The following is a 15,137-nucleotide window of genomic DNA, read 5'->3' as shown; positions in this document are numbered from 1 at the left end:
TAGAAGCTTGGTTTTAGATGCATTAAAAATAACTAGCCACCTCTTCCCCCATTGTACCACATGCTCAAGATCAGAGGGGAGAGAATCAGAGAGAACTTTGTCATTTACGGCTTTTAATGTGTCACCATAGATGATAGTGTCATCAGCATATATGTCAACAAATGATTTAAGTATGTGTTTTGGGAGATCATTGATGTAGATTACCATTTTATTACCATTAACTGTTAATAAACAAGGAGAGAGATACAGAAGCGAGAGTACACTGTATACCATAAAATTTGTGCATCAAAAACATACAGTGAGAGTAATAGATGGGAACTTATTAAAAGATGGTGAGTTAATTGCAAATTACGGCTAACATGAAAAATTAAAAGGAAATTTTTCCAACCATAACTCAATCCCAAATTTAAGGAGTAATTCAACATATGTTCTGTGTGATTAAAAGAATATTGGAAAAAATTACTACTACTAAAATATATACTTAAAACCTCAAAGTGCATTAAACAGAAGTGCCTAGGTGTGACATAGGGCAACAAAATACTGTTAATTATAAACACTTATGAGCCCTAAAACTATTGTCTTACGAACACCAGGTACCTTCATACCTGGGGGTTAACTACATCCAATCGATGCAAAGTATATGGGGAAAATACCAATCTCAAACATATTCTAACTGGATGCAAGCATTCCCTAAGAAGCTACACTTGGAGATACAATAAAGTATTGCAGATCGTTGCAGAAGATGTGAAAATATGTTGCGTGATTGCCAATAAAGCTCAAAATATCACCAGTAGAGCGATTCATTTCATTGAAGAAGGAAATAATTCCAAATCTTTATGCAGAAATAGGCAGAGAACGCCATTGTTTGATGGCTGCATCGACTGATGCATTGCATTCGACTTAAAATGCCAGTTTGCATTTCCAACTGAAATAACGTTAATGGATCAGCATCCGGATATCATCATTTGGTCTGTTAATTTGAAAAAAGTTTTTCTCGTTGAATTAACGGTTCCGTTTGAGGAAAATTTTGACTGGGCACATCAGCGTAAGTTGGAAAAATATGAAGATCTGTGAGAAGAATGAATCAGAAATGTCTGGAAAATCATTGTATTTCCTATCGAAGTCAGATGCCAAGGTTTTATTATTACCTCAACTTTCACGTTCTTTAATAATCTTGCTCCGTCAGACAATAACAAATACATAAAGAAAATCCAAGACAAAGCTCTATTTGCATCATCGTGGATATGGCAATCCCACAGATGGACAACAAACCAACAAAGTCTGGTGATATCATGAGATACTGCTGAGGTGCTCTGGGCTAGTGATAATGATGTTTCGGCCTTGAAACCAAGCTTGAACCCAGAGTCATCATCTCATGAAGGCTTTGTTGGAAGAAGTGCTGCTGTAAAAGCAACACTTATTGTATAAACATTATTTTTTTCTATTAGTTAAAATGGCACCAAATTTGGCATAGAAAACAGTTGAGGTTAAATAAAGTTAAGTGTTGCCATTCAAACAGCTTTTTGATCAATATATAAACAAGGTTTCCGGGTCAAGAACTATTTGGTTGAACTCCAACTGTAACTTCTTATTTTAAAGTTTTCAAATATTCAGAGTGTCTGTTGATTCTCCCATTCTTACTCCTTCCATAATCTTCAACTTTAACTTTGCAATTCTGCCTTCATTAATATTTTTTGCTGCTCTTGTCATTATTTTTAAATTAAAATTTCTGATTATATTTTAGTCCTTAACCTTTATTGCTCAACCATTTTTCTTTTCAAATCTCTTTTTTATTGTTTCACAGAGATTTGGCTATTAGCTTACGGAAGATGCTTGGAGACTGGTTTCGTGTGGAAGCTTTGTTGAAATCTGGTGGAGGCAGTGGTGGCGGGGATGATGCCCAACTTGAAGAAGCCTGGAATGCCATTGGAGATCACTATGCAGATCGTCAAAAATGGTGAGATTTTCTTTAAACGATTTGGTACTTATCACTGACATCGTCTCAGTGGTTTATTGAATATAACGGAATGTGCCAAAACGCTGAATACTTTAATCCTAATGCAAAAAAATTATAAAAAAAAACATTGGTTTATTTTTTAAAAATTCAAATATATATCTGGATTTTAACAAAAAAAAAATCATAAAAAGTCATCTTAAAAAAAAAAAATTTATAAACAATATCTTCAAAATTTTGCCGCTAGTTATTTATTATTCAAAAATAAATATTTATTCTTACCTTACAATGAATGCTTTTTTTTTTTCTTGGTTTGAATTTTAATTTTCTAAAATAAAAATTGTTCAATAATTATTCAAGAATATTGTTTTCAGTTTTTAATTAATTAGCATTTCAGCCCGGTGTTTCCCGGGTGTTTGGATGTGTATGTTGAGCAAAAAAAAAAGAAAAGTGGTAGTAGGAAGGCAGGCTTGAACCTGTACCGCAGAGGTGGAAAAGAACGGGGTAAAACCTAACATTTATGCTGTTACGACCACCGCCAAACCGGAAGCAACATTTTTTTAAAATTAAGGCTACACAATCTAAAGGAGAGGATAACTTTCAAAAATATCGGCGAAAAAAGTGACCTCCTCCCCTGTAGAAAAGTGCCCAGTTGAAGCGGAAGATGTTAATGTTTTTAGCCAATTTGTCGTATGAAAGGTTGAACTTTAAAAGGATACTGATCTTGGTAAAATCCGTCACCTCTATTGAAAGTTTAAGGCAGACATGCAAACAGACATACATACATACATTTATATATTAGTAACTAAAGATTTTCGACCCAAACTGATGAAAAAGCTTGCCCTAACTCTGAATACCCTTTATGTAAAATTTCAAATATTTAGACCAGAAATTGTCTGAGTAATTTGGAAGAGACCGCAGAGGTCAATTTTGTTTTAACTTTGACCCCTATTATGACTCCTTAAAATTTATTGTTTTGAGCTCAAATCAAGTTATTAAGTTAGATCCATGTCCAAGGAACCTATATGTAAAATATCAAGTGCGTAGACCCAAAATTGTCGGAGGAGTTTGGTAGAGTTCTCAAGGGTCAAATCGTTGAACTTTGACCCCTTAATCGCCAAATTTCTGGCTAAAAACCGATCACATCGATTTTCCCAAATCTCAGTATCCTGAATATCAAATTTCAAGTCTGTAGACTAAAAATTGACAGAGTTATTGCGTAGGGAAATGTACACACACACACACACAGACACATTCACTTTTATAGATATATAGATTTGAATTTGAATTTTTTAAGTTTCATAAAAATTGTTTAAATATTATTCAAGAACTAACAGGAGGCACTGGCTTTACCCAGTCATAAAATATACTAAAATATGTTTTAATTCATGCAGAGTTCATATTTATTATTACAGAGCCAATTCTCCGCTGCATATTATTTTGTATCTTAATATATAGAACTGATATATACACCTTCACCCCTCACACACATTTCTTTCCTTTATTGTGTTCTTTTATATGTTCAATTTCATGGCTTTGTATACTACTAGTGGTGCATTGTAATTATAATATCACACTTTCCCTCATCGTCTCAAAACGTTGTATAACTGAGTGAACTATGCTCTAGTCTTGATGTTTTAATTTAGAACATTTTATACCCTGTGCTGATGAAGAAACTTGATATCAATAAAAATTTATAGCAAAAATGATCATCTGCTAAACTGCTTTTTATATTCTTGGAACATATGTAAATGAATATGTTGTAAATTTGTTTAGCACAGATTTATCTATAACATATATATATATATATATATATATATATATATATATAGAGAGAGAGAGAGAGAGAAAGAGAGAGAGAGAGAGTCATATGAAGCTTTGAGTAAAAAAAATGCAAAAATGAAAATAAAGAATGCAGTTTAAATTTTTGGGAAAAAAAAACTAAATTTAATCTATCGCAGACTTAGCACCTACATAATCCGATGTCTAAAAACTTACTAATTTTGTTAAATAGAAATAGATTTAGCACTATATATACACACACACACACACATATATATCTGTGTATGTTTTTTAATGTTTGAATACATTTTGTTATTTATTCACTTTAATATTTTCATTATACATATTTTTTCTTCTTTTATGTTTGCAAAATGCTAGGGAACATGCTGTCGGATACTATGAACAAGGAAGGAATCAAACGCAACGCTTAGCTGACTGCTATTACCACCTTGAAGATTTCAAAGGCTTGGAGAAAATGGCCAGCGCTTTACCTGAAAACCATGAGCTTCTGCCAGTAAGTAACTTTTTGTTTTGTAGTAGTGATGGTCCATAATCAAACGCCCATGTAAAGAACAGGTGCTTGTTGCACTGTTAATGCTCAATATGTTATGCGATTGGGCAGGAAGAAGTGGATCATAACAAAATAATTCTGTGAAAAATGTATTAATGAACATTGAAATAAAGAAAGCAATAATTTGTTTTTATCGTACATCACAAATATTGATTGAAATAGTATTGCACCATAACTCTGTTCTAATTTATTTCTTAATAATATCTGATGTCAACAAATTCTGTATCTAAAATTCACTTGAACTTCCAAAATTGGAATTCCGGCGCAGTTTTACAATTTGTCACTGTGCAGAGGAAGACAACTCTCATTTACTAAGAAATTCATTTTTTTCATCTCATAATTTTTTTTTTTTTTTTAATCAAAAACATTAAAAGAAGAAAGCTGCAACAAAGGTGATAACATCTATAATGTAAAATGTAGTTTTTGCACGACTTTTACGAGAAACCCAACAAACCCACGTTATTTTCATTAGATGAAATATTTAAAAAAGAAGTTCTGAAACTTTTTTTCTTAATTAAAAAGTAAATGTTATGATAAGGTTATTAAGAACGTAGTCTTTAACCTTGAAACTACCAAGAATGAAATTTTCTAATAAAACTTAAAATATTAATAACACCAACATCTAGTTTTTAATATTAAAAAAAATGTAAATACAACGATAGCTGTAGAGGAATTGTAATTTTTATTAAACGAAAACTGTGATTTATTATTTATGTTAAAAACTGTGATTTATTATTTATGTTAAAAACTGTGATTTATTATTTATGTTAAAAACTGTGATTTATTATTTATGTTAAAAACTGTGATTTATTATTTATGTTAAAAACTGTGATTTATTATTTATGTTAAAAACTGTGATTTATTATTTATGTTAAAAACTGCGATTTATTATTTATGTTAAAAATTATGATTTATTATTTATGTTAAAAACTGTGATTTATTATTTATGTTAAAAACTGATTTATTATTTATGTTAAAAACTGCAATTTATTATTTATGTTAAAAACTGCAATTTATTATTTATGTTAAAAACTGTGATTTATTATTTATGTTAAAAACTGTGATTTATTATTTATGTTAAAAATTGTGATTTATTATTTATGTTAAAAACTGTGATTTATTATTTATGTTAAAAACTGCAATTTATTATTTATGTTAAAAACTGCAATTTATTATTTATGTTAAAAACTGTGATTTATTATTTATGTTAAAAACTGTGATTTATTATTCATGTTAAAAATTGTGATTTATTATTTATGTTAAAAACTGTGATTTATTATTTATGTTAAAAACTGCGAAATTGTGATTTATTATTTATGTTAAAAACTGTGATTTTTATTTATGTTAAAAATTATGATTTATTATTTATGTTAAAAACTGATTTATTATTTATGTTAAAAACTGTGATTTATTATTTATGTTAAAAACTGTGATTTATTATTTATGTTAAAAACTGTGATTTATTATTTATGTTAAAAACTGCAATTTATTATTTATGTTAAAAACTGTGATTTATTATTTATGTTAAAAACTGTGATTTATTATTTATGTTAAAAACTGCAATTTATTATTTATGTTAAAAATTGTGATTTATTATTTATGTTAAAAACTGTGATTTATTATTTATGTTAAAAACTGCAATTTATTATTTATGTTAAAAATTGTGATTTATTATTTATGTTAAAAACTGTGATTTATTATTTATGTTAAAAACTGTGATTTATTATTTATGTTAAAAATTGTGATTTATTATTTATGTTAAAAACTGCGATTTATTATTTATGTTAAAAATTGTGATTTATTATTTATGTTAAAAACTGCGATTTATTATTTATGTTAAAAATTGTGATTTATTATTTATGTTAAAAACTGCGATTTATTATTTATGTTAAAAACTGTGATTTATTATTTATGTTAAAAACTAGATGTTGGTGATTTTAATATTATAAGATTTGTTCAGTAAAAAAAAAAAAAAAAGCCACAGCCTTTTTTTTTTCATATTTTCATCCTTTTGTTTAAAAAAATATAATTTCCTATCATTTAATCTCTTATTAAGTCGTAAAAAATGTATAAAAAAGTTGCCACAGCTTACAACTATCATCGCATTTTCATTTTTTGTAATATTAAACACTAGATGTTGGTTTTATTAATATTATAAGCTGTGGTGGTCATTGTGGTTTAAAGGTAGGTATTGCCACTTCATGGCATGGGCAGTGTGTTCTAATTAAGTGTAACTGTATACGTTATAATAATAAAAATAATACTCTTACGGATAAGTCATAGAAATCGTAGTCCATTTTCCACATGAGCACATTTTTTAATAAAATCTGTTTTGTTATTTTTCTATTACTTAAACGTAAACTATTGTAAATTGTTAGTTGAAAGAACAGGCGAAGCAGAAACATACAGCAGCAATGTCAGTCGTAAACCTGGGTATGATTTAAAAATAGTCTGGTTACCGAACCGGACTTTGGCATAAGAGTAAATATATGAAACTTTAACATGACCAGCAGTGATTATAAGCAATTAAATCTGGTGGTGTCTGCTTCTTATTTGGTGAAAAAGTAAATAGCAGATGTAGTATCATCCACAGTAACACAAATATACTACGACTGGTGCTACTAGATTAGGCTGTCTTAAGATATTGGTTTCCTGAGACAAAATTCACCTAACATTGATTCTTTTTTTTTTTTACTACTTCTTTTTGCAAAACTTATGTTCTGCAAAACCAAAAACAGAAACAACAACCCACCTTCCCATTTCCCCTTTCTCTTTCTATCTCCCCAACTTTCTGACTGGCTTCCTAACTTAAAATGTACCAAACATTAATACTGTAATCCTTTTCCCTCTCCCATTGCAAAACTCATTCATGTTCTGCAGGGCAGGGAACAAAAACGATAAAATCCACAATAAAACAACCAAACCGAAAACCACAAACTAACGATTGAAGATACAAAAAACTTGAAGAATAAAAACCTTCAACAAAATAACTCGATGCAACATGAATACTGTTTCCAAAATAACTGCATTTGGCATTAAATAACCTGAAAAGGGTTGATATGCCATAAAACAACCAAACCAAACTAAACCACAGCTATACTACAAATAATAATAATAACAATATTTTTTATTGTACGTGGCTATTAAAAATATGTAACAGCAACAAAAGTTTTTAAAATGTAAAATTAAAAATGAAAAAGAAGAAAAGTAACCCTAAAAAATTATATGTATGCATCTAAGTAAGCCTACTTAAAGAAATGCAACTGTTGTTTTATTAGTGTCCATTTTTTCTGTATGAAGATAGAATAAGAATGTAGATAAGAAACCATAGTAGTATTAATAGTCTAATATATAAACGGTTATATGTTAGTCTGTCTGTCTCCATATTTTCAAAGTCTATTTCCTCTGAAACTAAAAGTCACAGAGCGGCGCTAGGGGCCTCAAATGATATTTTTTTTTTACTTTTGAAATCACGACTCTATAATAATGTATACAAAATTTGGGCAAATCAAAATATCGTATTTAAGCGTATTTTATGCCCAGGCAACTCTGACTTTAAGAAGTGTCATAGGACTTTGTCGGTGTCTAACCACTGAGCTGAGCATCATCGGTTGTCATAATGAACACACTTTTCATCGCAAAGAAAGAAAGTGGTCGCTCTTGTTGCATAAAAGAAAAGAAGATGACACTTCATAATGGCAATTCGTGAAGTATACATTTATCAAGTTTTTTGTCTTTCCAATCTCTCTCAAGTGAAAATCGTCGTATGCGTTACGTCTAATTCAGAAGCAAGTTCTCAAACAGTTGTGCATAGATTGGCTTCAACTAAGGCTCTTAATTGATTGCTATCAACATTCGATGGTCGACCACTACGTTCATCATCTTAAAAACTCTTGTCACCGCCAGAAAAATTTCTTAAACCATCATTGTGGTGTGCATTCAGTTGTGGTTCCTGGGCCAAATGCTTCATTGATATTGCAAGCTGTTTCAGCAGCTTTTCAGCCTAGCTTGAATTGAAATAAGAAAATGGTGTGAATTTGCTTCTTTTTTTTTTTTCCATCTTGTATTCAGCATTCTGAAAAGAAGACAAAATTGTTTTAAAACGATTGTAATTTAAATGATTAGATAGAACGAAAACTGCTTTTTAAAATTATATATAAAGTAATAATAAAAACTTATTTGAAAAAATACCATTTGAAATCAAAATTAAAAATCCCACAAGAACTAATATATGAGATGTGGTATATGAATGTTACTGTTGTGTGGTATCGGGAAGTTTTGTCATATCTTAACATAAGCTCATCAATTTGACTGAGCCAATTAGAATATGATTCTATCTGAAAACATGGAAACAATTCTTGTTATCTAAATAATCAAATTCTCACTAGCAATGTGTAATATTCTAATGCGTAATATTTTAATGTGTAATATTACTCATATCTTTTGTTTTCATGTGTAATATTACTCTTGTTTTATGTTTTCAGAAAATATCGTCCATGTTTGTCACAGTTGGAATGTGTGATGAAGCTGTGAAAGCTTTTGTTAAGGTCGGTGAAAAATATTTCACATAAAAACGTTTCATTTCTTTCTTTAGTTTTCTTTGCCTGTCATCAATAAGATTTGGGGGAAAAGGTTGTTTTTTAGTACTTGTGCAGTTTAATCAAGACATAAAAAAATGAAAATATCGAAAAAAGGATATATTGTACGTATCCATTTTTGACTGAAGATCTCAAAAAAAAAATTCACTAAATTTTATCGAGTAGTTTCTTTTTTTACAGTGGAAAAACATGTTTTTATGACAGCGCATTGAAAGTAGACATCTTTGAATTTTTTGAACACGCTACGGGGATATAACTCAATTTAAAGTGCCTACACTCCCTCTCCATCTTTAATATTAGCTTTTCTTCCTAAAAATCGAATCTTTTGCTCGGTATCCTAACAAATTGTTTTTTCGCTGTAAAAAAAAAAACTACTTGATGAAATCAAGTGAAATGTATTTTGGAGAACTTCATTCCATAACAGATACGTACAATATAAACTTTTTTCATTTTTTAATGTCTTCATTAAACTGTACAAGTACCGTTTTTTTTAGGGGGGGGGGAGAAAAATTGTCTAGAAAAATCGTTCCTTCACTGACTGATAATAAAAAGACCAAATAAAAACAAATACTACACTTTGATCCTAGAGCTGATTTTTTTTTATGGAAATCGCTTCAGACAAGGAATGAAGCCATTTGATTTAAGGATAAAAAAAATACCATTTCATGGTCAAAAATGATGAATTTCATATGGATAACCCAGAAAATAGCAATTCTTCCCTTTTTGTCAGAAACATTGCTCATGTAATGTGAGGACAAAACAAGGAAAGTGAGAGTTATAAAAGGGTGTCTTTCAGGGTAAAATGGCTAAAATTGGCACTTTTGTGCTTATTAAAAGAAGTGATGCCTTGGATTTTTATAAAACTTTTTAAAATTTAACTCATGTCTAGGTAACCTACATCTAAAATTTAAAGTGTTTAGACCCAAAATTGACAGAGGAGTTTGGTAGAGTCTGCAAAGGTCAACTTTTTCAACTCTGACCTCTTGGCAGCCAAATTTTCATCCAAAAACTGATTAAAAAGCTTGCTCCATGTCTGAATACCTTTTATGTAAAATTTCAGATGTTTAGACCCAAAATTTGCTAGAGACCGCAAAGATCAAATCTTTTGAACTTTGACCCCTTGGTAGCAAAATTTTCGGCCAAAACCAATTAAAAAGCTTGCCCTATGTCTGAATACACTTTATGTAAAATTTCAAATGTTTAGACCAAAAATTGGCTGAGAGGTCAAATTTTTGTTAACTTTGACCCCAATTTTTACCCGTTACAATTTATTGTTTTGGGCTCAAATCAAGTTAAAAAGTTTGATACATGTCCATGGAACCTACTATTTCAAGTGTTTAGACCCAAAATTCACGGAGGAGTTTGGTAGAATTTTCAAAGGTCAAATTGTTAAACTTTGACTCCTTGACAGCCAAATTTCTAGCCGAAAACTGATTAAAAAGATTTTCCCAAATCTCAGTACCCCTTATGTCAAATCTCAAATCTGTAGACTGAAAATTGACAGAGTAATTTGGTAGAGAAATGTACACACACAAACAGACACACACACACAATGTCACTTTTATAGATATATAGATTTTACTTCACTTACAATTTTCATTTCTCCAATCTCATCATTTCATGCTTATAAATTATTGCACCATTTTCAGTAAGAAAAACAAATTGAAGAGCACCATATTTGCTTGTGACGTTTATGCATTCTTATTTCCTTTTTCAGTGCAATCGCATCCGTGATGCCATCGATTCCTGTATTCATCTGAACCAATGGAACCTGGCCATCGATTTGGCCAGGCAGCACAAAGTGAAGGATATAGATGCTCGTTTAACCAAATATGTTGGTCAACTGTTGGAGAAAGGACGCAACATGAATGCTATTGAACTTTATCGTAAGGCTGGTCATTACCTGGAAGCGGCCAAACTACTTTTAAAGGTTAGCTTCACAAAATAAAATCCAATATGGGATTTTTATACATTTAACACACACACACACACACACATATATATATATATATATATATATTGTTTTTAAAATATAATTATCCACTAACACATGTTTTGTCTACGACTCCTCAGAGTGGCTGAATCTTGCGAGATTCGAAATCGAGACCCCATGGTAAGAAGCCTAACCTTTTACCACTCGTCCACCTCACTGACTGTTCAGATATATCACGATTTACGTAGATGTTATTTGTTTTTGTGATGAATTCAATTTACGAAAGTGCATTTTTACCTATATAGATACATAGATATAGATACATAGATATAGATATATAAATGTGGAAATTAAAGGAAGAGAATAAAGTTAATTCTTTAAGGAGAGACTTGTCAGGACAATACAAAGCTCAACAAAATTGTATTGGAGCTTATTTAGAAGTAAACAAGAAATGAAAATGAAGGTATAAAAACTATATATTAATATATATAAATTTAGGGGTGGGTAAATGGAAACTTTTTATGCCATGGCATTTTAAAGCCTAATGCTTCTCATCAGAAGAGTGGAAAAGGGGCTAGGTAACATTAATTTTCATAATTAAATTCCTCTTGATGATGTGATTTTCCCTAGCAGGGTGGTCACTGAAACATATTTGCATATTTGTTACCACTAGTTTTCATATTAAACATATTCATATTGCTCTGTCTAAACATTGAGCACTATATATATATATATTCATTTATTCAATCAGGATACACATTTATTTAGGGGTGTTGGGTTAATGGGGACTCTTTTTGTCATAGCATTCAAAGCCTAATGCATGCTTCTCATCAGAACAGTGGAGAAGGTGCTAGGTAACATTAATTTGCATAATTAAATTCCCCTTGTGTATATATATATATATATATATATATATATATATATATATATATTTAATAATTTTTTACTATAATAATTTAATACCTACAGACACTAGTGTTTCATCCTTTCAGGAATCTTCAGTGCAGGGTGTCACGATTAATATATATATATATATATATATATATATATATATATATATGAGGGTGAATTAAATTATGCAAATTAATATTTAAAAAATTCATTGTTCAGAAACAATGAATACGAGATAGAATTAATTATTTCCTTATTCCAAACAGTTTTAAAAATTTGTTTCTTTTTCTTAAGAAATTTTTTTATAGCCATTATTTTATATTTATTTGCTGGTTAGTGCAAAAAATTTAAAACTGCAAAGTTTGGAAAAGTATAAAAAGTTCAAAAATGATATTTAAAGTGATGCTTATGAATGAAGATATAGTCAAATAATAACAAGATCCGAAAAATGAAGTTGGTTGAAAATTGGTAAAATCTATCTATCTATCTATATATATTTATATATTACTATATATATATATACAGGGTGATCCCCCCCCCAAAAAAAAACTGAAGCTAAATGGAGGTCATCTAGAACATATGCTGTAGAACGGAGAAAAAAAGGCCAAAGACCGTAGTGTTTTGATGTGATGTTTTGAATATAATAAACTAGTTATGACCAAAGTTTAATTTCATTCGGACAATACACTAAGAAACGGGGCCTAATTAGAGTTGGGGCCAGTTTTTTGGGGTCATCCTGTATATTTATATATTACTATACATATATATATATATATATATATATATATATATATATATATATATATATATATATATTTATATATTACTATACATATATATATATATATATATATATTTATATATTACTATACATATATATATATATATATATATATATATATATATATATATTTATATATTACTATACATATATATATATATATATATATATATATATATTACTATACATATATATATATATATATATTTATATATTACTATACATATATATATATATATATATATATATATATATATATATTTATATATTACTATACATATATATATTTATATATTACTATACATATATATATATATATATTTATATATTACTATACATATATATATATATATATATATTTATATATTACTATACATATATATATATATATATATATATATATATATATTTATATATTACTATACATATATATATATATATATTTATATATTACTATACATATATATATATATATATATATATATATATTTATACATTACTATGTCAGCCCCCTTTAGAAAACTTGTTTCTTATCGTTGAGCACTTTACAGTTTAAATAAATTTGGTCACTTTAGCTCACATGCGCAGATCATGATATTATAATCATTTGATCAGTACACAAGCGTTAAAACATTTAAAAGTAAATGTTTAAATTTCAACATGTGTGTGTGTGTGTATGTTAGGAGAATTAAATCATGCAAATTAACATTTACAGAATTTATTGTTCAAAAACAAGAATACAAGATAAAATTAAATATTTCCTTATTTCATGGAGTTTCAAAAATTTGACTATTTTCTTCAGAGGAAAATGATTAGCAAAAACATGTTTTTTAATAGACTTTCTATAACATTGTTGGTTAATGAAGAAAATTGAAAACTGTAAAATTAATGTTTGAAAAAGTATAAAAAGTTCAAGAAATGATATTTAAAGTAATGTTCATGAATGAAGATATAGTCAAATAATAAAAAAGCGAAAAATGAAGTTGGTTGAAAATTGTAAATCAATTTCAAATAACAATTTAGAAACATTTTAAAAGACAAACAACATGTTTTTTTATTTAAATGAATTATTTTAAAAACATGAAAAATGTCATTTTTCAATTGAGACATAATGTTGTTGTCCTTGAGTTTCTTTATTGTTTCATAACACAGTACAATGTGACATACTTGACATTCAAACTGCAATCATCAATGCCATCAAAACAGACAAAGAACAGATACTGCACTTTCAATTTTTTAATATCCAAATATATTTAAACAAATAAGGTACAAGGCCATAAAAATGTGAGGAATGGATGTCATTGGTCATCCTCTGTCTTATACTTTGATTCTAATTTGAAGACCAAGCAAGTGTAGTTTAGTTTGATTATTTTACGCAGATCAAATAAAAATTTTTTAATTCATTTTTGTTTTATTGCGATCAGATAATCCAGTCTTTTAAAAATTGTATGAGCATGAAATTTTTTGAGATTTTATGGAAATATGCTGGAAATTTAATTAAAATTCAATAATTATGTAATTTTTTTAGGATTAACAAAAGTTAATGCATTGGTTTCTTCATAAAAAGTCATCTCCTAGTTAGTAAGGCCCCCTCCTCAGTATAGATTGAGGGTAAATGCAATTGACTCCACGTGTTGACACTAATAGTTTGATATGTTTAAAAATGAAACACGTACATCAAATCCGTTGTCAAGGTCACTGTAAAAATGATGGGATCCTCCTATCGATCCAGTAGATATCTACCTGCTGATGCAATTCTCTACCTATATAAGATCCAGATATTAGAGCCAGGTATGTCCAAAGATGTAGTATTGTTGCCACATCTGGGCAACTGCTAGAAAGACCTATCCTGCCTTGACAGAGTTCAAAATAGACTTTGTAGCCTAGTGGGTGAGGCCCTTTTCTCTGTCCTGCAACCTCTTTCTCACAGAAGAGATGTTACGAGCCTGTCTCTGCTTTATCGTTATTTTCATGACAAGTGCTCGACTGAGCTCCAATCTATGGTCGCCCATCACCAAACATTCACGAGAAACACTCGTCCAGCTGAAAACATTATCAATAGTTCCCCCCCACCCACACACCCTTTAACTGTGCCTAGACTAAAACATGGATTCCATGAACAGAGCTTCTTTCTTAGAACTGCACACCTGTTGAACTGTCTTCCGTTTGCCTGCTTTTCAGCTGACTACAATGTGGTCATCTTCAAGTCCAATATAAACAAATTCTTGATGAGCCGTTCCCCTTAAGTAATCCAATTTACCTAATTTACACTACTAACAATTACTTTGATAGTGTCCCTTTAACTACTGTACACACTTCAATCTTTATCCTCGAATGGCCTTTGGGTCTTGATAAGTGGTGATCCTTTTGTAAAAAAAAAAACACCCTTTTCTTTTGGTTTTGTTTTCTTCAGAAAGCCAATCGAATTGCTAAAAAAGCCAAACCACTTTTGATGAAGAAGATGTATGTTTTGACAGGTCTTTTGATTGAGAAATATCACGAACAAATGAAATTCAGTGTTAAATCACAAAAAGGAAAAATCGGTGATGTGAGTATTTGCGCTTTTCTTTTTTTTGTTTTGTATGTCTTTTAAAAAAAAATACATTTTCGTTGCATAAAACAAATTT

The 15,137-nt window shown here is 29.2% G+C and overlaps 1 protein-coding gene across 1 annotated transcript in view; it reads left to right on the top strand.

Annotated features, from left to right (window-relative positions):
• The window catches only part of LOC145269281 (WD repeat-containing protein 35-like), a 143,094-nt gene that overhangs the window by 105,885 nt on the left and 22,072 nt on the right, over positions 1 to 15,137 (top strand). Inside the window, exons 23-27 of the mRNA XM_080124963.1 lie at positions 1,805 to 1,957; positions 4,115 to 4,250; positions 8,792 to 8,854; positions 10,623 to 10,835; positions 14,924 to 15,058. Of these exons, the coding sequence (XP_079981089.1) occupies positions 1,805 to 1,957; positions 4,115 to 4,250; positions 8,792 to 8,854; positions 10,623 to 10,835; positions 14,924 to 15,058 (700 nt within the window). The remainder of the gene's footprint in view (positions 1 to 1,804; positions 1,958 to 4,114; positions 4,251 to 8,791; positions 8,855 to 10,622; positions 10,836 to 14,923; positions 15,059 to 15,137) is intronic.

The sequence above is a fragment of the Euprymna scolopes genome, chromosome 45 (genome assembly GCF_053919585.1).
Source record: "Euprymna scolopes isolate OS-2025 chromosome 45, ASM5391958v1, whole genome shotgun sequence".
Lineage (NCBI taxonomy): Eukaryota > Metazoa > Mollusca > Cephalopoda > Sepiida > Sepiolidae > Euprymna > Euprymna scolopes.
The sequence above is the reverse complement of the archived record's forward strand: the minus strand, read 5'-3'. Positions and strand labels throughout refer to the sequence as shown.